This window comes from Furipterus horrens, unplaced genomic scaffold (genome assembly GCF_987537825.1).
Source record: "Furipterus horrens unplaced genomic scaffold, mFurHor1.1.pri manual_scaffold_11, whole genome shotgun sequence".
Taxonomy (NCBI): domain Eukaryota; kingdom Metazoa; phylum Chordata; class Mammalia; order Chiroptera; family Furipteridae; genus Furipterus; species Furipterus horrens.
Genome location: NW_028327181.1, coordinates 62,032,655 through 62,060,258, shown reverse-complemented (window position 1 = coordinate 62,060,258; position 27,604 = coordinate 62,032,655). Strand labels below are relative to the sequence as shown.

Here is a 27,604-nt window from a genome sequence, read left to right as displayed (position 1 = left end):
TCTTATTTTTTTTAAGTTTACATCTTCAAAATTGATCCTAGTGATAAAAACTTATATATAATTTAATGCTGGGTACTACTGACAGTATCCATTTTATTGTACAATACTTTTGGAAAGTAGAGTTTAATATACGTGTAAAACTACAATTATGATATCCGGACATAAGTTGCTGCCATACAGAAAAGCTTAGTAATATATTAAAGAAGGACCTTGGGTTGCTGCTGAAAAGAATATATAAAGGGAAGTGTGAAGCAACTGGAATGGGATTCAGATATCTCATTTTCTAGAGAAATGCATAGGCCTTGAGTTTGCCAGTGAGGCATAGCCACTGAAGGAGAACTCACATCTATTATCAGTGTATTTTGGGGTGAAATACCAAGATCTAAAATGGAGAAAGTAATTTCTAGATGGAAGTAGTTATTTTCTGTAGGTTTTTTTGTTTGTTTGTTTGTATCTTTGAGAAATAAATAGCCTAGGTATTGCAGTACCAGACTTCATTAAAATATTTCTTGTCCATGGATCTGAGCCATTTTAGACAGCTTTCTGGATCTATCCATTTGTTTTCATGAACCACTCATTTTCTTCTGCCTTTAAGTGTAGTTGCTAGAGATCCAAAAGTATCACCAACACACTTTTCCCAAAAAACTTTGTATAGAGATCTTTACTCCTGTGGAAAACAAGCGACGTAGATACCTCCATTATTCTGGAGGGCAGTGATACTGATGGTGCCCCACAGCTTAGATAAGTACAGAAGAAAATTGTGCTTTATATCTGGCGACTCCAGCACCAAGAAAAGAAGTATTTTCTAGGTAAGAATCTTCCATTCTGAAGGAATTCTAATGAAATGTTATTTCTAATTAGGTTATGAGGTTAGAACAATTGTTGCACTACAGAAAATTGTGAAGGTGCTTTGGTACTTACAAAGACTTGTTTGTGAGAAGACAGTTTTTATTGGTCTCTTATTGTGCCTGCTAGCTAAATGTGGCCTTATGCGATGTCATAGTTAAATCATAAGTACCACTGTTGCCTGTCGGTGTAAGAGATTTCTAGCATAATGAGCATATAAAGGGGTGTGTAACTGACTCAAATGTTGATGGCTCAGCTTTAATTTCAGGTGTGAATGTTGTAAGTATATACTAAATCACAGCTTCCTGATTTGTGGATTAGCTCCTCTATGAGCCTGAATCCATGTGAAGCATCAGAATCCATTCATTAGCTGTTTGAAAATAATAGTCATCAGCTATCAGCTAAAGAGCACTTCACCCCTGCAAGGATCGTGGATGGTATGGTATCAAGACACAGGGCAGGTAGATGCAGACTCCTAAATTACTATAGCCTTGGAAGGCCATGTTTGCCAGAACATATTTTCTATATTTCTATCACATGGGTTCCTAATAAACATTTTTCTGTTTTCTTTAATAGTCCAAAAAGTGAAAATAGAGCATACCAAGACACAAGGCAGGTAGATGCAGACTCCTAAATTACTATAGCCTTGGAAGGCCATGTTTGCCAGAACATATTTTCTATATTTCTATCACATGGGTTCCTAATAAACATTTTTCTGTTTTCTTTAATAGTCCAAAAAGTGAAAATAGAGCTCCTATTAGTTAATCTGGAGTTAGCCTTAGGTTTATTTCCCCCAAATTCGGTCCTCATCTCTAACAAAAAGTTGTTTCCGTGAGCTTACTGTATCCATTGTGTTTCACGTTTCCTTGTAGTTGGATTTGATCACAGATCTCCTGGGCACACCATCACTGGAAGCAATGAGGACGGCTTGTGAAGGCGCTAAGGCACACATACTCAGGGGTCCTCATAAACAGGTAAAAGGAGAAGGAAGGGAGCTGTATTTGACAACCATCTCTTTGGGCAGGATTTTCCTTCCAGCAGAATAATGAAGTGAAGATTTTTAAACAAAATTATTACTTGTAAGTTTTACTTATTCTGTGTGTCATGTCTGTAAGTAAGAAAATTTAAATATTTGGTCAAAGCAAATAAAATATAATTCTCAATGCTATAGGAGAAAAGAAATATTTTTGTAGCACCCTTGCTAATAAATGACCCCTGGCTTTTGTGTCCTGGTTTTTTGATGTGTCTGGAAAAAGTTAGTAGGAGTGGAGCTTTAACCTCAATGGTATAACCTAATTCATATATATCAATATATCCTTTCCAATACTGGACCAGAATACCTGGTATCTCTTATTTCAGCTATGAATGCAAAGCTATTTCTATTGCGCCCTTGCCACTAAAAGCAGATGTGAAGATTTTTAGGAAAGAAGTTTGAAGAGAGATTGTCAGATTTATACTGATTGATATTACTTGCAACGAGGCAAGTCACTTCTGAGAAAGACGAGTGTTTTTTTTTGTTTGTTTGTTTTATCGCCACCCTATTGATTTAGTAGCATTTTTTTAAAGCATATTCCTAATCCCCTTTGGACAAAACAGCTTAAGGATGTGAAGAGTGAGTAAGGGAGTACTTTTCCTAGAAACAACAAACTGAAACAGAAGAGAAAAGGCTTAAACTAGAAGACTCGGCAACTAATTTTCCTGGGCTTTGCCTTGGTTTCTTTTAAATTGGGCATTTAGATGATCTGATGGATCATTAGAAATCTGATGGACCAAATGACAGACAAGTTTGACACTCCTCTCAAATTACCAGCCAGACGTTTGATCAAGGCCTTGCCGTCCCTCCCTCTGATTCTAGTGTGACTCCAGAGCATCCATCTGCACAGGAATAAAGGCAGTGGACAAAGTATGTTGTCTCCTAAAACCAGCCCAAACTAGTAAATAAAGGTGTAGCTGCTGGTATTTTAAATAGCCCCTGCCAGTAACTTCCTTCTGTTGCATTTAGCTTAGAACTATGAAATAATCTGAGGCCCTAACTACCTTAGAAGAGGACAGTAAGTCTTAACCTAGAGGGAGGTTCTATATTAATAGAAGGAACTAAAAAGATCTATTATGTTTTATATATTGTCCAATATCAGGAATATTAAATAATTTATCAGTATTTCATGGTAAATGTGTTCTTGAAAGTAGCAAAATAATTTTCGTCTTTTGCTGACCTCTTTAGGTCAGTAAATCTTGCTTGGCAAAGGTAGCCACTAATGAAAAGTGATGAAGATCAGATAACCTGGTGCCACCCTTTCATCTCTAGGGGAATTTTAACTATTGCTAGTGGTTGCCAGCTAATTCATCCTTTGTGTCAAAGTTGCTAAACAGCAGCCGAGAGAGCAAGACTTTCTAAGGAGATCCCTGCTTGTTGTCTAGAACAGCTCGAAAATGAAACTTACTGCATCAAACGTCACTTTGCTCTCCTTTGAGCATTCCTGGCAAGTGAGTCCTTTTTCTACTACAAATTTTAAAAATCTGTTAGCTGGAAAAACCTAGAACTTTAAATTTAATAAAAAACTGTAAATGTCATTATTATCTAAAGCGAAGGGTGGAAGAAAGGAAAATATTAAGTCCCATATTTACTTAACTAGTTAAGTAAGTTAAGATGTTTAGCAGAATTCTTTCTTATGCATTTATACACGAATTGGCCACTTAACAGTAATGCCATAGAGTTTAGCATTCTGCTTATCACTAAGCTCAGTGATGGCCTTGAGAGCACAGTGGTAAAAGTTAAGGGTAGCTCTGGCTACTCTTCAGGTCAAATATTTTGATTTTGAATAGAAGACTGGTGGAGTAAAAACTAATTAGGAGATTATTTCTACTTTGCACAGACTTTCAAGTTTATCTTTAGATGACCTTTAACCAGCACTGATAATGGTCTCTTTAGGCAGATGTTCATGGTCTTTGAACACTAACCCAGGTAGATTTGTACAGAGTAAGTTATACCTACCATATATAATTGAATGTAAATTAACTTAGCATAGTACTTGGTTCTGTTTTTCCCCTAGTATGGAAATTCAGTCTTTTATCCATATTTGCTAGTTGATCTTCATACTACCACTGCTGTCAAGAAAAGTTAACAGACCCCTTGAAGCTCTCTACTTAACCCATTAGTCAGATTCTACCTTTTCCTTCCCACCCCTACTCCTTCCCTTTCCCCATGATGCATGCCTTATATGCCCCTTGTTAGCCTATTCGCAGCTGTTTGAAAGTATCTCCATTCATGTAATAGCCCTTCAGAGCTGATATTGGAAGACACACACACACCCACACACAGGTATATTTGGAATGTAGCTACTTGGGTTTCCTTTTATTTTAAAATATTAATTTGATCCCCAATCTATTATATGCAATATAGCTTGTGTGCTTCTGTACATCATGACTCTTCTACAGAAGGCATCATGTTTATCTCAGTGACCGTGCTGGATATGTACTCTGTTTATGTTTCTCTGGGCTGTAGTGATTGAGCGTGCAGACTGTGGTGTCGGTGTCAGGCTCGCCACACTGCACAGCATGTTGAATGGTGCCCCAGGAGTTGTACACTACAGTTTTCAGGCTGACCGTATATGAATCCTGACTTTACCAGTATATTACTTAACTTTCATGTGCCTCAGTTCATTCATTTGTAAAATGTTAACAAAAATGGTTCCTATTTCATTAGTATAAATTGGTATAATAGCCCTGCCTGGTGTGGCACAGTGGATTGAGCTCCGGCCTGCAAACCAAGGGGTCACCAGTTTGATTCCCAGTCAGGGCACATGCCTCGGTTGTGGGCCAGGTCCCCAGTTGGGGGTGCACGAGACGCAACCACCCATTGATGTTTCTCTCCCTCTCTTTCTCCCTCCCTTCCCCTCTCTAAAAATAAATAAAATCTTTTTTAAAAACTGTTATAATGATAAAGAGATAGTGGATATAAAGAGAACATTTAATGGTGTCTGACATTCTAAATACTTTGTCAATATTAACTAGCCCTGACTGGTGTGGCTTAGTTGGTTGGGTGTTATTCCTCAAAGTGAAAGCTGCCGCCGGTTCAGTCCCCAGTGAAGTGACCAGTCAAGTGTTTCTCTCTCTCATTGATGCAGTGAATGCATAAATAGGGAAACAACAAATCAGTTCTCCCTTTTCTCTCTCAAATCAATCAATTTTTTAAAACATTTTTTTTCTTTTTTCTTTTTTTTTTTTTTTTTTTACTGAGAGTTAGTCATCCTTAGCTACCTCCCACACCATCCCCATCTCTCCTCTGGATTAATTTGAAAATATCTTTCCTGACATATTTTTCTGTGCATTTATTTACATATATTTCTGCAAACAGAAATATGTACTGTTGTTTGTTGGGACTTCTTGAAAATTACAGATATACAGAAGAACCTAATTAACTATCTTCTTAAAGTCACAAATTACTGCCTCAAATTTACTTGTGTTGGCTGATGAATAAATATATGTCCTTGTTGTGTAACAGTCAGGACTCTTTCCAGTGAAACTCAGTTAAACTGGCTTAAGCAAAAAAGGGAATTTACTGGCTCATATAAGTGAAAAGCCTTGAGTTATAATTGACTTCAGACCCTGCTGGATTCAGGTAGTCAAGTGATGTTCCATACCAGGAATCTGACTCTCTTCTCTTTTCTGCTGGGTATGGGCCTCATTTTTCAGACAGGCTTTCCCTCACAGGTTGGCCAAAATGGGAACCAGAAGTCCAGGCCTGTGTTCTACTAGCATATCCAGAAATAATACTTGGAAGTTGTCTGATTCAGTTAGGAATGTACTTGGTTATCGGCAGCCATCCGTCTCGAGAGACGATGGTGTAGCTTCTTAAGAGTCTATCTGCACCGCCGAGAATGGCTATGCAGTCCGACTCGGGAGTGACACGGTATCTGTCTCCTCCCGTGTTGAATCGACATCTTGCGATGACGCTGGAGTGTCCTCTCCAGTGAAGCTGAAGCTACAGAGCCTGGGCAGGGTGATATGGAGGGTCTGCTGTTGCCCATGCAGCAGACCCCCCCTCTCTTCGCAGCTGAAGGGTCCAAGGGAAAGACGGAGTCGATACAGCTTGGGTTCAGGTGCGCCGCAGGAGTTGCCGGTGTTGACTACAACGTCAAACCGCCTTAGGGACTCCGGCTCCGGATTTTCTGTCGGGGTTTACTCCCTTAGCCTTTCCCCTGAAGAGGTATGCCGCAAGGCAGCGGAGGTTTTTTGGAGTCAGAGTTTTCCTTCTCTGATGTGCCCTGACTGGAAGATCGAACTTCCAGTTATAAGTAATAGAAAATCATGCTTACAGTGGTTAAAAGAAAGAGGAGTTCATTATTTTCTTTATATCAAGTCAAAAGGTTGGCAGTCTGGAGTTGATATAGAAGCTCAGTTATTTCATCAAGGACCCAGTTGTTCTTTCTTTCTGCTCTGCCATCTTTAGAATATTGACTTCATACTCTCCTGCTTCTCGCCTCATGGTTCCAAACAGCTATAGCTTGTCCAGAATCACATTCACTTTCAAAGCAAGAAGATGGAGGGAAGATGGACCACTAGCACTCTCTGTCCCTTTTATCAGGAAAGCAAAGTTTTCCCAGAATCTTGTCTACCAAACTTTTGCTTATATATTATTGTTCAGAACTGTAATAATACATGGCCTCCCAGATGCAAGAAAGGCAAAAAGAGAGAGAGAGAGAGAGAGATTTCTGTCTCATATAAAGAAGGTAAATAAGGGAGAAGAGGATTGAGGGTATGTGTTGGGTTAGCCATTCCATATCCCTGACTTGTTTTAGACCATGTCATGGAGGCAGTCATGGTCCCAACGGAATATGTCATTTGATTACCCAGGCCTGGTCAAGTGCCATCCTTGGAGCTGGGAGGCTGAAGTCAAGGCCGGCCAAACCACTTGGGAGTGAGAAGAGAGTGGTTCCCTAAAGGTCAGGGAATGCTGAGGAGACAAAAACACTGTGTGGTATTTTTTATTTATTGCTATTTTTCTACAACTCAGAATCTTGGATGAAGAGAATCTTAGCTGCCACTGCCCAACTGTCTTATTAGAGTAGATATTTGTTGAGACACTGACCTGTTGATAAGATTGTTGAGACACTGACCTGTTGATAAGATTTAAAAGTCCAATTTAGCCCTTTTGCTCATCTTTTCTTAGGTTTTCATTTTTCCTCAGATTGTTCCCAGATAATTGTGTCAGAAATAGATACAATATTTTCACTGAAGTTAAAATAGCCCTTTGTCCTTTCCTGTCTTACATTTCATAGACTCAGAATATGTTAGAGAGTTCATTTAGTTCAAACTTCTTATTTGCTCAGGTGGGAGTTTCTTTTATATAACCCCAGAGTGCTTACTACTGTGCGCTGCACATTGTGCTCTGACTGACAAACACAGCTCCTTTGCTGCCCGATAAAAACTAACAGGAACACCCTGCAGGGCGCACACAGCCTCGCCGGCTCTGCTGCAGTGACTGGCACTCTGCAGTTGGCCTCTGATGCCTGTGGGGCATCCACTGAGGGCCTCTCACCCAAGTCCAGAAGCTCATACTTGCTTCATTTCACTGACAATTAATCACAGTCATTAACAGAGCACTCCTTATAACCCTTCCTGTCCTCATGATTCAGCACGAGCACCCACTCACTCCTACATTGCTGAGTGACTTACAAACTTGCAGGAAAAAAACAGAAAATGGACGGGTATATTTTTAAAAGGGGTAAAGTGATATGTGTAATGTTAGGGGAATCAGCAAAAACTTTTTTCCAGGTAAGATAGGGCATATTTTTAAACATTCTATTTTTTCTCTTATAAAAAGTGATTCCACAACACTTGATGAGAAATATAAACGTGTCTAATTCTGAAACCCTGGGCCCAGCTGTTTTCAACCATAATGGCTGGTGAATTAGAGGTAAAGAAAATTGAATTAGAAATGCAGCATCTCTAACATTAAATCTTTCCTATGGAGCCAATGCTAGGAACTAAATTATTAATGGTTATCTTAGTGGAGAGATATCGGCATGACTGAACTGACTGCTTTTTCTCTGTGCCTCTTTTTTTTCTTAAGATTTTATTTTTAGAGAGCGGGGAACGGAGGGAGAGAGAAGGAGAGAAACATCAATAGGTTGCCTCTGGCCCACAACCCAAGCATGTGCCTGACTGGGAATTGAACCAGTGAGAGACCTTTTGGTTTGCAAGGCAGTGCCCAATCCACTGAGTCACACCAGCCAGGGCTCTGTGCCTCTTTTTAACATGCACATAAATCCAGAAAAAGAGAAGGCATGTAATATGACTGTTCTAGGCTGAAATTAAACTTAGCCTTCTTTTTAGTATATGTTGGGATGTACTTGTGTAAAGAAAGATATAATTTGGGTTGGGAAGGGTGTTTAAAATTTCAGGTGGCCTTAACATCCACTCATTTGATTTTCATAAGCTCCCCGTCTTGTACCCAGGCGTCCTCAAGTCTTATAAATTTTGCCTTCTAATTTGTTCTCTATCTTGCACTCAGTGGATTCTCGAACTTCCTGGTTATGTTTTCCTTGCCCACCAGAGAGGCGTTACTTATCTTTGTTGCCCCAACATCTAGCCCAGAACCTGGCATTTGGATTTGATTTTGGGAGGTAGGCAGGTCTGTGCTGGTGCAGTCTAATAGATGAAAGGGCAAGGTTCAAGTGACCTACCCATGTATTCTTGTACCCAGTCCAGTGTTCCCCTCATTAAGCTATAACATACCTTTGCCACAAAAATAGCAGGAGGTGTAGATTCACTTCAGGAGTGGAAAGGAGAGTTGCTTATGGTAAGACATTCGAGTCAATAAGAATTGGCTGGAGTTTGGCTTCCAACCTGCACAAGCCAGTGAAAAAGAGGACAGCTATTCACAGTCAAACCAAGAATCTGAATCTTTCAAGAAATCAAATTACTTATTTTACACAACAAAAAAATTCTTAGGGAAAAATATGTATCAATTTAGGTATAAGTTAAAACCTCTTCCTTACACTCTTCATATCCCCTTATCCTGTTGAATACAAATAATTTCAGAGCTACCATAGACTTACATAGTTTTAACAGAGAATATTTCTCTTCCTGCAAACATGTAAATGCATCAAGGGATAAGTTGGTCTACAAATATTCGAATGCCAACTGTATATGGGTTCTGTGTACACAAGGCTTTTTATCTGCAGTAGTCCTGTCAAGTCTCATACCAAAGTAAGAGATCATTTCGTTAGTTCAACCTCCTCATTTAATACTTAAAAACACTGAGATTCAGACATGTTGATTTACCGAATTTGTTAAGTGAACTAGAACCCCCATCTTATGTTATGCCCATCCCACCTTGATCCTGAAGAAAACTTCTGTACATGAGTAATTACCTCCTGAGGATTCTCAGGTATCTGGTTCTTGCTGGATTTTCCTGTGTGGCTTTGTTGGAAGGTAGCAAATATGTAAATCTTGTAGCAATATTCTGAAGCTGTGATCGCGATATAATGAGACCTTTTAGTGTTACTTGTGTGACAAGCAGAGCAGCGATGCCATTCACCTGCTCTGGGCTAACTCTCCAGGTGGTGGAATAGAAGCATTACAAGCTCTGTGGCTTTTCAGGTCATAAGAGCCATCTCCTTGCCTCAGTGCATATGGGCATGTGGATATGCCTGCCATTCACGAAAGGCAATTACTGAATGAGAAATCAAGTGCTAAAGGCAAAAGAGGCGGGCCCCGCAAGAACAATGACATACTTTCTTGGAAGATTCTGTGACTTCCTAAGTGTCCTAAATCTCCTTTAGGACTGGTCTTCCAGTAGCCTTACGATAATGTTGCCCTAAGACATAGTTCACAAGCTTACTTTTTGCGCCGTTTACAGGCTTGATTTTGCATGTGGCCAAGATATGAAATCCTTTTTCTCCCACTCCTAGGCATGTTTGGGTTTCCCTTCTTGCCATAGCATTTACAGTGTAAGGCTAAGGGGAGCATCATATATACAGGATTAGCTTTCTTTTTCCATAGCTCTTTTGTGCTTTAACCTCCAGTGGGTAATCATGCAATACAAGCTATGCTATTGGAAGTCTACGTTGTTTTTGAAGACTGGTTAATGAGGGCAATATTCTTTCCCTTTGAGTTTTGACTTCTGTGCATACATCTTTTGAGCTTGGTACTTCCCTTGTCATAAGTTAGCTATACTCGATACTATTTACACTCATTTACATATTTGAATTCTTTATTTTTTCACAGCCATCTCTTCCTGTACTTTATACCCTGTCTAGCCAGGCTACACATGAAGCTGTTCATCTCCTTTGCAGGATGTTGGTCTTTGATCCAGTAAGTAGTGTTTGTTTTTATATTTTGGAATGAATTTAAAATACATGTGTTGTACAAAAAACATCAAGAGGCGGGCAGTGTAAATAATGACTTTTTTTTATTCCCCAGTCTCATGTGTGTCATGCTCACTCATTACACAAAAGTTTGATAACACATAAGAGCTGAGGTGAAGAGAAATAAGGAACTGTACCATCCTTATTTATCTCTTATTTGTAAAAAGAGTTTGGCACCAAGTTAAATCAGGAGGAAAAAGTTAACATTATTTGAAAAAAATCTGTCCATTATATTGCATAAGGAAATATTTATTAAGTTGTTGGGATCATAGCTTTTCCAAATGCCGTTTTTGGACTTGACTCTTTGGGGACAAAATTCAGCTCTTCATTTATTCATTCATCTGAAGAGTATTATTCGCATCTCTGCCAATAACTGTGGTCAAAGAAGACTCAAAAATGGAATCATTGAGAAAAGAAAATTTTACTTGCCAAGAGTACAAGGAAGTCACCAAATACAGGAACAGTGGGTATTTAAAGGGGAAAGATACCTGTGAAATTACATTTACATTGGTCTCTTTGTGATGAGAAAGCAGCAAATGTCTCACATGACTATCAAGTCCACAAAAGGTCAGAACTATCTTGAGACATCAGCATAACAAAAATAAGGGATAAAAATGTTTTGAGAGGGAGTCCAAGTTTGTGAGAAACAGCCAAGCTTTTACTATTTGGGGGGACCAGAACCAATCAGAGTGACCGAGTTATTTTTGTTACATCTCAGGGTGCCTAGTGGATCTTTAATTGTTTGGTGTCTTTTTTGTTTTCCTTTTGTTTGTTTACTTTGTTATGTGAGGTGCTTAGTTATACAGAAGCAAGACAAAGTGGCAGTTCTCGATTCCACAGTCGCTCCTTGTGGTCAAGGTCCTGCCATTAAGGACACTTCCAGCCACATAGCTTGCTCAATGAGCTAGTGACTTAGCATCATCATTAGTTTGCTGTTTTGTTTTATTTGGCAAGTTTATCTACATAACTAACAAGAGATGTTGATTAATACATAAAGACTCTCTGTATGGTTAACAAAACTAGAGCCACATGAACTTAAAGCTTCAGAGGTAATTTCAGTCTGCCTATAGAGGATTTTGTAAAGGCCCTGAGGTTAAAATTTACTTTTATGTGTCCAAAATATCTCATTCTGCCCTGGCTGGTGTGGCACAGTGGATTGAGTGCTGGACTGAGAACTGAAAGGTCACCAGTTCAATTCCCAGTCAGGGCACATGCCTGGGTTTCAGGCCAGGTCCCTGGTTGGGGGCATGTGAGAGGCAACAAAACATTGGTGTTTCTCTCCCTCTCTTTCTCTCTCTCTAAAAATAAGATAAATAAAATATTTTTTAAAAGTCTTATTCTCTTTATTAGTTCTGTTTAGATTAGGAACCAAGAACCATGTAATTCACCTGTACTAGGTTTTACCTGCAGTACTTCTTATATCTGTAAGGTATCCTCTTTTTTTTTTTAATGTTTTATTGATTATGCTGTTACAGTTGTCCCAATTTCTTTTCCCTCTGCTCCCCTCCACCCAGTGACCCCCCTCCCTCCAGTTGTCCCCCCCTTTTAGTCCATGTCCATTGGTTGTGTATATAGTTCTTCTCAGCCTCTTCCTGCCTGCTCCATTCCCTCCTACTATGCTTCTTAATTCATGTATCATCTCCCTCCCTTTTCCACCTTCCCCCTCCACACTGACCTCCCCCAAAATGTTCCCCATACCTATAATTCTTTTTCCACTCTCGTTGCCTACTTAGTTTGCCTTTGTTTTGATTCCCTAGCTTCCGTTGTTGGTTGTTGTGATACAGTTTTCACTTTATGTTCATAGTTTTGCTCCTCCTTCTAAACAAGTCCCTTTAACATCTCATATAACAGTGGTTTGGATCTGATGAACTCCTTCAGTTTTACTTTGTCCTGGAAGCACTTTCTCTGCCCTTCTATTCTGAATGACAGCTTCTCTGGATAGAGTATGCGTGGCTGTATGTTTTTGCTTTTCATTACTTTGAATATTTCTTGCCAGTCCCTTCTTGGCTGCAGAATCTCCTTTGAGAAATCAGCTGGTAGTCTAATTGGGACCCCTTTGTACATAATTCTTTTCTCCTCTCTTGCTGCTTTTAAGATTCTTTATCTTTAATTTTTGACATTTTGATTATAATGTGTCTTGGAGTGGTTCTCCCTGGGTCCAGTTTTTCTGGAACTCTCTGTGCTTCCTGGACCTGTAAGTCTATTTCCTTCCCCAAGTTAGGGAAGTTCTGCTTCATTATTTTTTCACATAATTTTTCAATTTCTAGTTCTTCTTCTTCACCTTTTGGCAAACCTATAATTTGAATGTTTGTTTGCTTATAGCTGTCCCAGAGGTTTTGGAGCCTCTCCTCAAATTCCTCACTTTTTGTTTCCTCTTTCTGCACTGGTTGACTGTTCCTTCCCTATGTTCCGATTTGTTGATTTGATCTCTGGTTTTCGTTTCCTCTCCACTTCTCTTGTATGTGTTTTCATTCATTTCAGCAGGACTAGCCTTCATTCCTTCCCTGTCTTGATTAAGTCCCGCTGTCAGGTCTGTAAGCTGCCTTATGACTATAGCTCTGAACTGAGCCTCAGAAAGGTTTTCTATTTGTTCATCTGTTAATTCCTTTGTTTTTTGGTTAGCTGCATGATAGGTATTTCAATCATTATTCCTGTCATTCTGACCGTTTTCATTTATCTTTCCTTCTTGGGCAGGGCTGTCACACCTCCTACACTATCTGGTGCAGCGCCCTGAGCACTCGTTAGAACCCAGCGACCTTTCTCACCACACTGTGGCCTTTTGTGTTGGGGCGGGGGTCCAAGGTGGATTCCTGCTGTTCACTCTCCGCTGAGAGACCGGGAGCCTCCTCCTCCGTCCCCACGCCCTCTGGGCCTCACCATTTGAGGCAATGGGAGTCTGCCTTCCCCAGCGTTGGAATCGCGAGCTAATGGGTCTGGACTGTAGCCAGGATTGCTCCCCTGGCGTTTCTCGCAGTCCCGCCCCGATCCCCAGTGCTGCCATTTTCACCCCTCCTACCCGTCTGGACGAGCACCGCCTGTTTATATCTTCATACGTTGGACTTCCATGTAGTTTTATTTTCTGGAACTTCTTGTTATTTCTGGTTTTGGGGTACTTGTAGTACTTCTTAGCTGTGGAGGGAGACAGAGCATGTTAGTCTAATTCTCCATCTTGGCCGGAAGTCGGTATCCTCTTTCTTAAAGATCCCGTGTTTATTAATGCTCCTGACCTGCCAGGAGCTTATAGTCTTTACAGCCTTAAAGTTGGAAGGTCCTCAGCCATAGAGCAGATACCAAGCATGTTATCCTGGGAGGCCTTTTAGACATCGGTTCTGCATGTGAAATGTAGCCCTTATTCCTTAAAAGTGGAGTTGTCACACCTAATTTAATGAAACTTGATGTCATATTTAAAAATTAGATTTATCTATAAGAAGGAGGTAAGATGTATGGGGTAAAGAGAACATTCCTATTGACCCTAAGTAAATAATTACATGGTCATTAAAAAAATAATAAAAGAATTTAGTTAAGGCACACTGCATAATATTTAATAACTATTTTTATCATCATCCTGTAGAACAAGTCCAACCAATAAATGTTGTTGTTTTTTTACAGAATTACTATTTTTAAATTGGCCTGATGCTTTATTAGTTTGATTCCATTTTAAAAGAATGTTTTATTCTGGTTTTAACCTGTTAAATTGAGGGTTGGCGATAGAACATTAACCATAATTAAATCAGTTTATTTAGTCTGTTTAGTCTGCAGTAATTAATTAATTCTTATTTTGTTGATCTTGGGTTAAACAGTCTGTTGCCACGTGTCTGCTCCTGTACTGAAACATTCCTGGAAATCCTGACTCAGTCACTTGATTCCATCTAAGAAGTGGCTGTCTGTGGTGATGATATCAGTTATACTCATGAATTTATCGTCGGCAGCCGTCCGTCTCGAGAGACGATGGTGTAGCTTCTTAAGAGTCTATCTGCACCGCCGAGAATGGCTGTGCAGTCCGACTCGGGAGTGACATGGTATCTGTCTCCTCCCGTGTTGAATCGACATCTTGCGATGACGCTGAAGCTACAGAGCCTGGGCAGGGTAATATGGAGGGTCTGCTGTTGCCCATGCAGCAGACCCCCCCTCTCTTCGCAGCTGAAGGGTCCAAGGGAAAGACGGAGTCGATACAGCTTGGGTTCAGGTGCGCCGCAGGAGTTGCCGGTGTTGACTACAACGTCAAACCGCCTTAGGGACTCCGGCTCCGGATTTTCTGTTGGGGTTTACTCCCTTAGCCTTTCCCCTGAAGAGGTATGCCGCAAGGCAGCAGAGGTTTTTTGGAGTCAGAGTTTTCCTTCTCTGATGTACCGTCTGGAAGATCGAACCAGCAACACTTAGCTCGCAGGCCGACGCTCAATCCACTGAGCTAAACCAGCCAGGGCATACTCATGAATTTATACCATGAAGACAATGGTCAGGATTACCATCTGAAACAGCCCTTTACTGAGGTCCTTGTGATATTTCTTAAGGAATACTCAATTCCTGATCTTTAGCTTGTAGCAGGAAGGAGTGTTAGGTAAATATAAGAAAAAACAGCAACTGTTTATCAAAAGATAGTAAGATTAAAGGTCTCTGGTTCTTTAATTATAATAATATCAACAATATTGGAGAGGATGAGTTATAATAGTAAATTTATAAAGATATAATTAACTGTTACCTCAAAATAGTGACATTAGCCCCAGCTGGTGTGGCTCAGTGGGTTGAGGGTCATCCTGCAAACAAAAAAAGATTGCCTATTCTATTCCCAGTCAGGGCACGTGCCTGGGTTTTAGGCCAGGTCCCTGGTTAGGGGCGTGCAAGAGGCACCTGATCGATATTTCTCTCACACATCCATGTTTCTCTCCCTCTCTTTCTCCCTCCCTTCCCCTCTCTCTAAAAATAAATAAAATCTTTTTTTTTAAGTGAAGACATTAAACAAATCCCAGAGACCTTAATCTTTCTAACAACAATAAATAGTTAAAGCAATATTTTTTAAAAGCACAACAATAATTATTAGGAATTTAGAAAAATTATTCTCTTTTCCCCTTGACAAACAAAAACACACCTGTTATCTTGCATACGCATCTTCCTATCATCACACATTATTTTACATTCTTTAAGAAAATATATGTGTAGCCCTGGCCAGTGTGACTCAGTTGGTTGGAACATCATCCCTTCACCGAAAGGTTGGGGGTTCAGTTCCCAGTCAGGGCACATGCCTAGGTTCCAGTTTCAATCCCTGGTCAGGGTGCATAAAGAAGGCATCCAATTGATGTTTCTCTCTCTCTTCCTCTCTCCCTCTCCCTTTTCCTCTCTCTGAAATCAATAAACATTTTAAAATTTATTTTAAAATATGTGTACTTTAACTCAAAAATATATATTTTCACATCTTTTTAGCCATTTATTACTGGCTACTCTATAATGTACTAATGAAGAGCCTAACATATTAAAATTATGTAGCCAAAGGCTGTTTATTAACTCAAATTAATATTTGTAAAGTCTTAAGGTTAACTGAGAATCAGAAGATTAAAATTTAAGTTGACACATCAAGTCCTTATGATGTGTAACATTCTATAAACTGATATCTTTTTAGAAAGAAATTGGCTATTACCATTCATCTAATTTAGTTGAACAGATAATTTTGAAATTCTACAATCTTAGACTATTAGTTAACCAGCAAAACCAGTAGAAAAAAGTCAAATTCAAAATTATTAGGCTTTTTGAGAGAAAATGAACCCAAAATTTGTTTAAACTTCAATATTCTGCCTAGCATTACTTGTAAATCAGGAAGAAAACATTTTTATTTTTGCATATCTTTTTTTCTATTATAGTTTACATTCAATACTATTTTGCATTAGTTTCAGGTGTGCAACGTAGTGGTTAGACAGTCATATACTTTACAAGTGTTACCCCTGATATTTCCAGTACCCACCTGGCACCGTACGATATTATTGACAATATTCCCCATGCTGTGTGACTATCTATCTGTGCTTCTCAGTCCCTTCACCTGTTTCACCCAGTCTCATACCACATCCCAAAAACACAGGTTTTTAAATTTTTGTAAATATTAATTTAGACCAATTTATCCAGAGTCATTTTGCATAGGAATATCACATAACCTCTTTATCTTACACAGTTATATATTTTGCTTCGTACTTTGTAACCTAGTAACCCAAGAGTATTATTTCAATTCACAGGTAAAGCTTTTTTTTTTTTTTTTTTTTCAGATTTAATGTGTTTTATTGATTAAAATATTACATTTGTGCCAATTTCCCTTCCCTCTGCTCCCCTCCACCCGGTGGCCCCCCTCCCTCCAGTTGTCCCCCCCCTTTTAGATTATGTCCATTAGTTGTGCATACAGTTCCTCCCAACCTCTCTCCGTCTATTCCATTCCCTCCTACCTTGATCCCCAATTCCTATATCATCTCCCTCCCTTTCCCCATTCCCCCTCCCTGTTGACCTCCCCCCAATATGCTTCCCGTACCCACAGTTCCTTTTCCACTCTCGTTGCCTATTTAGTTTGCCTTTGTTTCATCTCCCTAGCTTCTGTTTTTTTAAACCAGTCCCTTTAACATCTCATATAACAGTGGTTTGGATCTAATGAACTCTTTCAGTTTTATTTTGTCCTGGAAACACTTTCTCTGTCCTTCTATTCTGAATGACAATTTCGCTGGATAGAGTATTCGTGGTTGTAGGTTTTGGATTTTCATTACTTTGAATATTTCTTGCCAGTCCCTTCTTGCCTGTAGGGTCTCCCTTGAGAAGTCAGCTGATAGTCTAATTGGGACCCCTTTGTACATAATTCTTTTCTTCTCTCTTGCTGCTTTTAAGATTCTCTCTTTATCTTTAATTTTTGACATTTTGATTATAATGTGTCTTGGAGTGGTTCTCCCTGGGTCCAGTCTCTTGGGAACTCTCCTTGCTTCCTGGACCTGCAAGTCTATTCCCTTCCCCAAGTCTGGGAAGTTCTCCTTTATTATATTTTCACTCAATTTTTCAAGTTCTAGTTCATCTTCCTCATTCTCTGGCAAACCAATGATTCTTATGTTGGGCCTTTTATAGCTGTCCCAGAGGTTTCTGATCCTCTCATTGTTGCTTCCCATTTCCTCTCGCTGCATTGGTTCACTGCTTGTTCCTTCTCCATATTCGTTTGTTGAAATGAACTCTGGATTTTTTCTCACCTTCTATCTCGTATGCGGTTTTGTTCCTTTCGTTATGAAATTTTTTTGCTTCTTTCTTATCTTTTTCCTGCTCTTTTGTGAATTCTGTAAGCCACCTGATAACAATGGCCCAGAACTGAGCCTCTGACAGGTTTCTTATCTGTTCATCTGTCAGGTTCTCTATCTGCTGCCTGGTGAGTTGTGTCACCGGGATCTCTATATTTGTCTGCCTCATTTTGACAGATGCGTTTTGTTTTCTTGGGCCGGCTGTCGGGGCAGTGCCTGTGTACTCGTAATGACCCAGCGACCGGCGCCGTTTGCCGTTTGGCGTCACAAATCAGCGCCCGGCGCCTGCCTGTCCGCGACCTATTTCGCAGCCCTGTGGTGCTTTCTTTGGGGGCGGGGGTCCAAGATGGATTCACACAGTTATTCAGCTAGGGGACCGGGATCCGTCCTCCCGCCCCCCTGGGCCTCACTGTTGAAGGCGATGCGGCGGCCGCTCTCCCCAGCGCCGGAGTCGCGCACCGCCAGGGGCTTGCGCAGCCGGGATTCCTCGCCGCTCCGGGTGCAACCGCAAACAGCACTGCCCTCTTTAACTCTTACCTGCCCAAATGGCACCGCTGGTTTATAACTTCATATGTTGGACTTCCGTGTAGTTTTATTTTCTGGAATTTCTAGTTATCCTTTGTTTTGAAGTAGTTGTATTCCTCTCTAGTTGTAGAGGGAGACCTAGCGTGTCCGTCTAAGCCTCCATCTTGGCCGGAAGTCACAGGTAAAGCTTTTTGTAATCTTTGAGTTACAACTTTAGAAAGAAAAAAATGTCTAAAAGCCAACATATTTGATACATAAGGAAGAATAGTAATTTTTTAAAAAGCCTTTCCATTTCTTTTTATGTCTTTAATGTGTTAATATTCTTTCTAAAGCCAGTTGGAATGGGAGTTGGCTCCATTTTATCTTAAGAGATCTCATAATATATTAACTCCTTCAGAAGTATATCAATTTGTTTACTTAGAAAAATTTTATATTTATAAAATGGAAAATTTTATCAATTCTATCACAACTGAAAGAGCCAATTTTTATAAAGCAACAAAATCTAGGACAGAAACAAGTATTCATATCTATTAAATGTTGATCAGTTAAAGAAACAAGATATATATGATATATAAGATACCTTAGACATAATTAAGCACCATTAGGTTCTTCAAAAGAACACCATTACTGAAAATCTGATTAATTATGTGATTTATTTCACAATTTAGCAGGACAGTGTTTTTTCTTTTTGGTCTTCATACCCTTTAGAAAATGACAGCCTCCCTTCTTTGACCTTGTTTCAGAAGTCCGTCTTTGACCTTGTTTCAGAAGTCCGAAATACTTAAATTGGTTAGAGAAATGAAAGTTGATCATTGCATGCTAGGGACTTGAAATACTTTTTGTTCAAAGACTTCTCTTAGGTAAGACACTTAACATCAGCACAGAAAGAATCAGAGATAAAAATGTTTTAGGGGAAGCTGGGTTTATGGGAAATAGTTAACATTTTATTATTTGGGGGACCAGAGCCAGTCAGGATGATTGGGGTTTTGGGGTTCTTTGAGGGAGGGGAGTATTTGAGTGCAAAATGGTTTTCTTGAAAAATCTTGTTATGTGAAGTGCTTGATCATATTGGAAGTAGGACAGAGCCTCAGTTTTTGTTCTCTTCTCTACTACTGAGTCTTTCTTTAAATCCTTAAAAATTCACTTTCAGTAGTACCTATATGCCCCACTGAGCTTAAGGAGGAACTTTTTTTTTTTTAATGGAGAAATGAGTTTTAAAGTGTATGGTTTATCAGCCTGAAAACTAGTATATTAAGTATTCTGATCTAAAGTGTCAGAAAACCACAGGCTGCTGATAAACAGACTGAGAGGGATACTAAAATTTAGCGTTCAGACCGTTATCTGCTGCCTAACTCCAACAGCTTTCAGAGAGGCTTTTGCCCTAGGTGATTTGGTGGGGTTTTTTAAAAGATTTTACTTATTTATTTTTAGAGGGGAAAAGCGGGAGAAAGAAAAGGAGAGAAACATACATCTGTTGCCTCTCGCACACCCCCAACTGGGGATCTAGCCCGCAACCCAGGCACGTGCCCAGACCAGGAATCAAACCAGCGACCTTTAGGTTTACAGTGTGGCACTCAGTCCACTGAGCCACACTACCCAGGGCTGATTTGGTGTTTTAAGAGAATAAAAGTTTCAGTCAGCTTTGTAAAATTGCCACCATGATCACATCTCTTCTAAATGCTCAGGCATGTTTAGAAAATATAACTTTTTAAAAATGTAAACTTACCCCTTCAAAGCATTACGTATTTAAATGTCATGATATTTGTCATTTTTGACCCTGCATACATTTATTTCTCAGGGTAGGAAGTTTTCAGGGTCTTAGCAGAAAGTTACTTTATACACCCTGACTGCTGCGGTACCCACCCCAGAATTCAGTTATTCCCCTTAACATAGGATGTACCATAAAATATAAGCAGCTACTGTGTCCTACGGAGATCCTATGTGGACAGTCATGTTTATCTGTAGTGTTGATGTGCTGGTCTCTAAATTTGATTTCAGTCCAAAAGAATATCCGCTAAGGATGCCTTAGCCCACCCCTACCTAGATGAAGGGCGACTACGATATCACACGTGTATGTGTAAATGTTGCTTTTCCACCTCTACTGGAAGAGTTTATACCAGTGACTTTGAGCCCGTCACCAACCCCAAATTTGATGACACTTTTGAGAAGAACCTCACTTCTGTTCGACAGGTTAAAGGTGAGTATCCTTTTTAGCCTTCAGCGTGGCAAGATCCCTAGTAACATTTTTCATCAGGTGGCCATGAAAAACTGAGATCTGGATGGAGACCAAAGCTCCTTCATAAGTTTATTTTACAACCTTGTGTGTATCTCCTTTGTTCATGGCATGTATGCCAAGGAAGCTCTGTGTGCTATAAAAACGCTGATTTAATATTACAACCAGGGGAGAGTCAGGCAAAGAAATGAATCTTTTTTCTTGTTTTCAAAGCTCACTTATTTGATGAGTGTGACTCAATATATTTAATATGTACTCAGTGTAATTTATTTCATTGAATGAAACAAATTGGACTTTTTAGTATAACATGCAAAGTTTTTTAAAAGATAAACATCCACTGGGAGAATCCTTCCACGGTGATGACAAGAGAAGGACATCACTGCCAGATGACTCTTGAAATTTCCTGATATGATCTCCTGTTGGGATGGAGCGGGGTAGGGGTTTATGACATCCAGAATTCTGAGTGATTTGACTCTGCTCTAGGGCATTTTAGAAGAGAGAGTAGTCCCCACAGTAACCAGCCCAGTGCTGTGTACCTAAACATCAAGTGTTTGAAGTGATTTTCAAAAAGGCAGTAATTACCAGCAATTTAGAAGAGTTCACTCACAATGCCAAACCCTATGGAGTCCCTCAAGTTTATAGACCATTTTATCCTCCCACTGTTGGGACTTCCGCCCATGAATTACCTCTTTGGGGGTTTGCCTGTGTTTAGCAGCAACTGTCATTTTGGTTTCAGGAAAGGCCTTCTGGATGCTGCCTGACAGATGACGTGTGTCTGATTTAATAAGCCAGTAGGAAATGCTGTTCCGATACCGGCGAGCATTAGCTGAGAACCCGCTGCTCCCAGACCTGCATGTTGGCATGCCTTATGTGATGTTTCTTTTCTCCACAGAAATTATTCACCAGTTCATTCTGGAACAGCAGAAAGGAAACAGAGTGCCTCTCTGCATCAACCCTCAGTCTGCTGCTTTTAAGAGCTTTATTAGGTAACTATATGTATGTAATTCTAACTTTCTTGTTAGGATTAAAATGATGCCATTGTGATTTTGTTACTCAGCACATTTCTGTTTTTATTTAGATTAGAGAATATAGATAAATGGTACAACAGAAAGTTTCTGTTACGAACTTTGGCTTTAGTCCAGGTCATATTAGAATGGAAGCATTAGTTTTTACACTGCGGCTATTCATTGTGTGGCAGCCACTGTCCTGGAACTAGACATGTTCATCCGCGTTCCCACTACCATCCCCACCACCTTCATAATAAGTGCAAGCAAGAAAATTATCTGTTACAGACAGACTGCTGGTGTGCCCAGGAGGCTTACTGGTTCAGGAGCTACGAGCCTACTCTGGAACCTAGCAAGCCTCCTTCCCTTTGTCCTTTCCTTCTCAGTCTTTTTCCGACTCCTTGTATCAGTCCAGGTCCAGTCATTAGAAAGAGACCACACCCAGTAAAATTTAATATCAAGAAGCATTAACTAAGGAAAGAGAATGAACGAGGAAGACATTAATAACTTACAGGAGGCCCTTCTACCCAAGGACCTCTTTGGGGGTGGAACGGCTGCCACAGAGACACACCCCATGAGGGTGGTGAAGCAACTTTCCAAAAGTGGGGACAGAACCCGTCCATCAAAGGGGCCTGCTGGGTTGCAGAGAAATTTGTCAGAATGTGTGGGTACACCAAAGCTGGGACTTCCACGTTTAAAAAAAAAAAAAAAAAGGCACGCCAAATCCAGGAAGGGCAGCGGCTTCCTAATGCGATGGCCTCGCCTTTGCCTTTCCAGCGCCCTCTGTCGACAAAGGCTAACAACAGCAAGCCAGGTGGCAAAGGAGAAATGGGAACAGGGTCTGGCTCCAGTTTCACAAAGCAGGACAAAGAAGGGTGAATTTGGATTTTTAAATCAGAGTGACTTTCATTTATTCTATGACTATGTCAGTAAAAATAAGAAATTAAGTTGCATTTTTACTTCTCTGTAGTTTAAAATTACTTTGTTTTAATTTTTTCCCCTAAGAGTCAGTGACCCAGTCAATCAGGTGTTTTAATACCTTTCCAGGTGCAAGTTACTCATTATTCTGGGCCCCAGGGGAGCAAAGTGGTAACACCCACTCATGTTTATAATCTAGATGGCAACATTAGACAGACATGTGAAATAACTGATAGAACAAATATGTGGATAACAAATGCTAAATGATTATCCATTACTACTCAATTAATACTTGATAAAGAGCTTACGAGGCTCATTCAAAACAGGTCCTCACTTAAAGTCACTATTTTGAGAGACTAAAAGATAATTCTGTATCCTTCAGGATTATTTTTATGATTGATTATAATAACAGCCATTTACTTTCTGTTATGAAATAGGCACTGTGGGAAGCACTTTCCATACATTATCTCATATATTCATCACAATAGCATTATCCCTTTCCAGAAGAGGAAAGACAGGGTGTTCGCTCTGTCACACAGCTAGTCAGTGACATGCTGTTTTCAAGGCCATGTATTTATTAGCCACTGTACCATGTTGCCTCACTGAAACTACAGATCCTTAAACAATTTGGAACAAATGCAACTTCAGAGAAGTTAAACAAAACAGAAATAAAAGTCCACAACTGGACTTTACAATTTTTTTAAAGGAAGAGAGGAAAACAGAACAAGCAGCTGTGAGTTGCCCTTTGCCCTTTGCGGTGTTACCAGTGTTTTCACCATGTCTCCGTTTTTTTCTAGTTCCACTGTTGCTCAGCCATCTGAGATGCCCCCATCTCCTCTGGTGTGGGAGTGACGGTGGAAGATAATGTACTACTGAAGATGTAATGTAGCTTTCCACTGGAGTCTGGGATTTGCAATTCTGGAAGTTAATCATGCTTGTACTGTAATTTTACTAATGAAGTTTTAAATTAACAACCACTACTTGTATGATATGAATAATATTTAGAAATGTTACTAGACTTTTAATCTTGTAAAGTGGTTGTGCTTTTAGAAGAAAAATATTTTACCCAGAGTTGCACATGTTTTATGAATTTAGTGCAGCTATTATGGCTCACCTCAGAACAAAAGAGAATTGAACCAAATTTGGGAGTTTGGGGTTTTGTCTTTTTGTTTTGTTTTTCTTTCTTTTTTTTTTTTTTTTTTTTTTTTTAATGAAGTGAGATTGTTCACACATACACACACACACACACACACACACACACACAAGACAGTCATACATTTTGATATTTGAGCCATTCCTGAAAATTATGGGTTTTCTAAACGGAAAGAATCTAGAAACCTTGCCTGCGACCAATCATGGAGCCACGTAAGCTGATCGTGGCTGCACCTGGGGGGGAGGGGCATGCCACCTAATGATCAAGCCCTATAATTAGCTTCTCATTAGAGCCGTGACGGTGATGTGTGCTGTCTAAAATCCAATGTTGTGGGTAGAGAGAATGAGTTTGTGACTAGGAGAGACTAAACTTTTGTTTTCCTTACCCGGTATAAATATATATATATATATTTAATCTATTTTTATTAGAAGTTTTTCTGCTCTTTCTTACATAAAAGAACCCCCAAGCATGCATCTTTCATGTGTGTAAATAATTCATTTCTGGGCTAATTTCAAAAGAATCCCAACATTGCTGTATAGAGAGAGAACTAGCTTGCACATTTTAGGTCTGTGAAATTTTGTGAGACTTTTCCTGCACTGGACAATAAAAATAAATAAATAAAAGACAAAACAAATTTTAAAAAATTTTAAAGCCACAAAAAAGGCACATAGGGAATTATGTCAAATGTGTTTGTGTCCTTAGGCAAAGCTGTGGGAGTCTTGAAATGTCACAGTAGTAAATAACTTATTACTTTTTGACAAATTCTTTTTTCTGTTGGAACACTGAATTCTTCTGTGCATATGTATATATGAATACAAATTGAAGGCCTCTACCTCCTGGAGTTATACAACTTGGCTTGTTTACCTCCACATGCTAATGATGACTATTTTTTTTTAAGTTCAATGTGGAGACTTGAAACTTGAATGTCCCTTCCAACTTTTATATTAAAAATAAAAAGACAAGAAAATTGAAGATCGTTTTTCACCTGTACAAGGAATACTAATGGATCGTCTTAAAATTGGTCTAGGAAAAAACCCTGGTGTGTGTTATGGACAATTAACTGTTAAAGTTATTGTAAGTTATCTGTATTTAGCAGAGTATTTTCATCTTGAGTGATCTGAGCTGAATTTGAAGACTATTAATAAGTTATGTTTGGAAGTTTTAACTTCAATGAAGTAATTATTTGCTGTGAAAGAAACAAACATTGAATTACTAAACAAAGATGGTGCAATATCTTTGTTTTTTTTATGAGGCTCCTGAGAATCAATTCATCTGAAGCATTTCAATTCACTTGAATGAGAAACATATTTAGTATCAAAAGAGCCCAAGAAGACACTGGTGTGAAAGGTACAATCTCAGAGGTTGGTCGGTTACCGTGGCACACTTAACTGGTCCCTTTGTACAATGTAGATTTGAAGTACAGTGGTGAAAACATTAAATGTGACATTGAAAAAGATGTGTCATCTGTTTTATTTCAGTTTCTCGTTTTTGTTTTCAGTACAGCTTACCTATACTGAATTTGCAAAGTTTTGAGACATTTCCTATTTAGAATTCCACTTATATCTTTGAGGAAATTAGATATGCTTTTTAAAAATCTTCTATGAGCCCTGGCCAGCATGGCTCAGTTGCTTGGGCGCCCTCCCATGAGGCAAAAGGTTGCCCGTTCGATTCCTGGCTTGAGCACCTGCCCGAGTTGTGGATCTGGTCCCTGGTTGGGGCCTGTGTGAGTGGCAACTGATCGATGTTTCTCTCCCTCTTCCACCCTACCTCCCCCTCTCTCTAAATAAATGGATAAGTTCTTTAAAAAAAAAAAAAGACATCAAAATCTTCCAGAAGACTGAGCTTGCCAAAAACATATTGAAAACTTAACTGATATCAAAGACATTTTTTTCAAAACTTTTTAAAGCAAAGAATCCTATTTTCATGTGAAATCAAACTCCAATATTGTAAATAAAAAGGGACTGCTCTAAATGAAGCAGACTGCTGAGGGGACTTGCTCCCCTCCCTCTTCCTGTCTGCCTCCTGTCCCTGGCACCCAAAGGTGCTCCCAGCCTAGGAAGAAGTCCCAAGTTGGTGGTGTAATTAAAACCTGACACCAGACTGCCTGATGTCAGAATACCTTCCTAAGGCTCAGTAAAGCCACATTTCTCTGGGGTTTGTAGAGGGTTTGTCCCTCTCCCTATCTTTTCTTGGTTTACCAAAACAGATGGGTTTTCTTTTCCTGACATGGGTTAGTTGACTGTTCTAACTCATCTAAATACAATACACATATTTGTTTATTCACTCAACAAACTTTTGAATACGTACCAAGTGTAAGAATTACTTATAAGGAAGCCCTGTTTGTATCAATGCCTAAATAAGAAAACTAGTTTTCATCACAGGAAGGCGTTATGATTTGCACATGTAACACTGAAACTAAAGTTGTTCGCAAATAAAGAGAAGAGAAAATATGACCTGTTCCCACTGGAACCTGCTCAGGTAACCAAGGAATATGCACCTTATTTAATTTAAGTGGTTGAAAATTGCAAAAATGGGGCATCTCTACAGCCAGTGGAATCAGTATTAGACAGTTAAGTTTAGGGATCTAATCAGCTGCACTTTGCAGGAATTTTGAAATTAAGGTAGCTGTTCGGAGGCTGTTTGCAACTGTGCTTTAGTAACATCTAGACATCATGTTTGTGAACAGACGACTAGTCTTCTCTGAAGTCTTTGACTCTCCACCTCTCCTTCCATAAGTGGTCTTCCCTTGGCTTCTGTGACACCACTGTTTTCTCCATTTTGGGGGCCACAACTCTCCCCAACAGTCTCCCAGGCTAGGGATCAGTCCTCAGTTCTCTTCCTACGCTAAAGCCAAGAGTTCTTGACTTTGCTACTCAGTAGAATCATCTGGAGAAGTTTCAGTAATCCCCCTGCCTGGGCTGCACCCCAGATCCACCTCAGACATGTCAAAAATTAAATTAATGTTTTCTCCCCACAACTTAATTCTTATTAAATCATTCTCACTTTTCTCCACTGGCTCCTTTTATCCCTCTCCCTGGACTAGCGAAGTGTTTGAGGCTTAACCAGCAAGGGCTGTCCTTAGCATCTCATGAGGAATTATTGGAGGGAAAGGAGTTGTGAGCATGTGGGGGTGAGAGGGCCAGGGTGGTGAGCTGGCCCAGGCTATACAGCTCCCTCTCTTCACATTAGCTTAGGACCTGTGCCAGGGTGGGCTGCACCAGCTTCTTCTCTTGGCATATGAGATGGAAGAGAGCGGCTCTGGTTAGTCCTCCCATCTGCCTCCTATCCCTCAGTCCTGGGCCTGGGCGTTACCATCCCCCCCATTTCATCAGAGTCCTCCCCACACCCATCTTAACTCCAAAATTCACATTTTACATTCCATTCTTTAATATACTTTTATCTTAATGTTTTTAATGATATACTATAAAGGGAAATTCTTTTTCCATTTAATGAGTTAGATACTATTGAATCTTGTTTTCCATTTTAGAAATCACTGAACTGAAGAGACTTTTAACATGTAGTTTCTTACTGAAATTAACATCTAGTTTTTCCTCTCCCAGGTTTAAAATATTTTGAGAAACAAACATTAAGTGGTAATATTTTCCCCTGTACTTTTAAGTGACTTTTATCACTGAGTGAACAATGCCCAGATACTTGGAAAGAATTGGTCAATTATGTTTGCAGGTTGCTGTTGGGAGCATTTTTAACAAGTGGGTCTTCTTACTAAGAAGTTACATTCATGGTAGGTAGCCAACTTCAGAGGTCTCTGATCCAGTGGTCAGTCTCCTACTTTGAGGGAAAATACCAAAGATCTCTAAGTAAAGGAAGATGGGTTTATTTTAACTTTTATTTTGATATCAACACTGATTTCACTGCTTACCATCCTCAGTGCCAACTATCTTTATCCAGTGTTTAACTACAGCAATCATGGTTTTTTTTAATGAACAGCTTTACCATTGAGTTTTTGAGAATGCTTGTCCTTGAGAAGAAAAATCTTGTAATGACAATATTATGAGTTCCTTTTAAAAACGGTTGGGTTTTTTGTGCGTGTTGATATTACTGTTACATGGTATAACAACAAAGGCACAGTGGAAAGGAAATCATTCTCCCGAGAGGCACACACCACTTTCAGAGTCGCGGACCTCCAACCAGCGGGGTCCACGGCGTTGTGGATGAAATGAATAAATGCACACGGACTGCAAGAATCCTGTGGAGAAGAGGGGACAAAACTGGCCACTTTCTAGAGGAGAAAGTGCCATTTGCTCCTGCCTTAACAGGCTTTTATTAATTCTTTAGGTGGATTACAT

General features: G+C 39.6%; 1 protein-coding gene across 1 annotated transcript in view; it reads left to right on the top strand.

The window, feature by feature from the left end:
- Window positions 1-24,753, top strand: part of NLK (nemo like kinase) — a 125,601-nt gene extending 100,848 nt beyond the window's left edge. Inside the window, exons 7-11 of the mRNA XM_090290990.1 lie at window positions 1,719-1,820; window positions 10,078-10,164; window positions 19,988-20,186; window positions 21,115-21,208; window positions 22,942-24,753. Coding sequence (XP_090147116.1) covers window positions 1,719-1,820; window positions 10,078-10,164; window positions 19,988-20,186; window positions 21,115-21,208; window positions 22,942-22,996 — 537 coding nt within the window. The 3' untranslated portion in view covers window positions 22,997-24,753. The remainder of the gene's footprint in view (window positions 1-1,718; window positions 1,821-10,077; window positions 10,165-19,987; window positions 20,187-21,114; window positions 21,209-22,941) is intronic.
- Window positions 24,754-27,604: the final 2,851 nt, after the last annotated feature.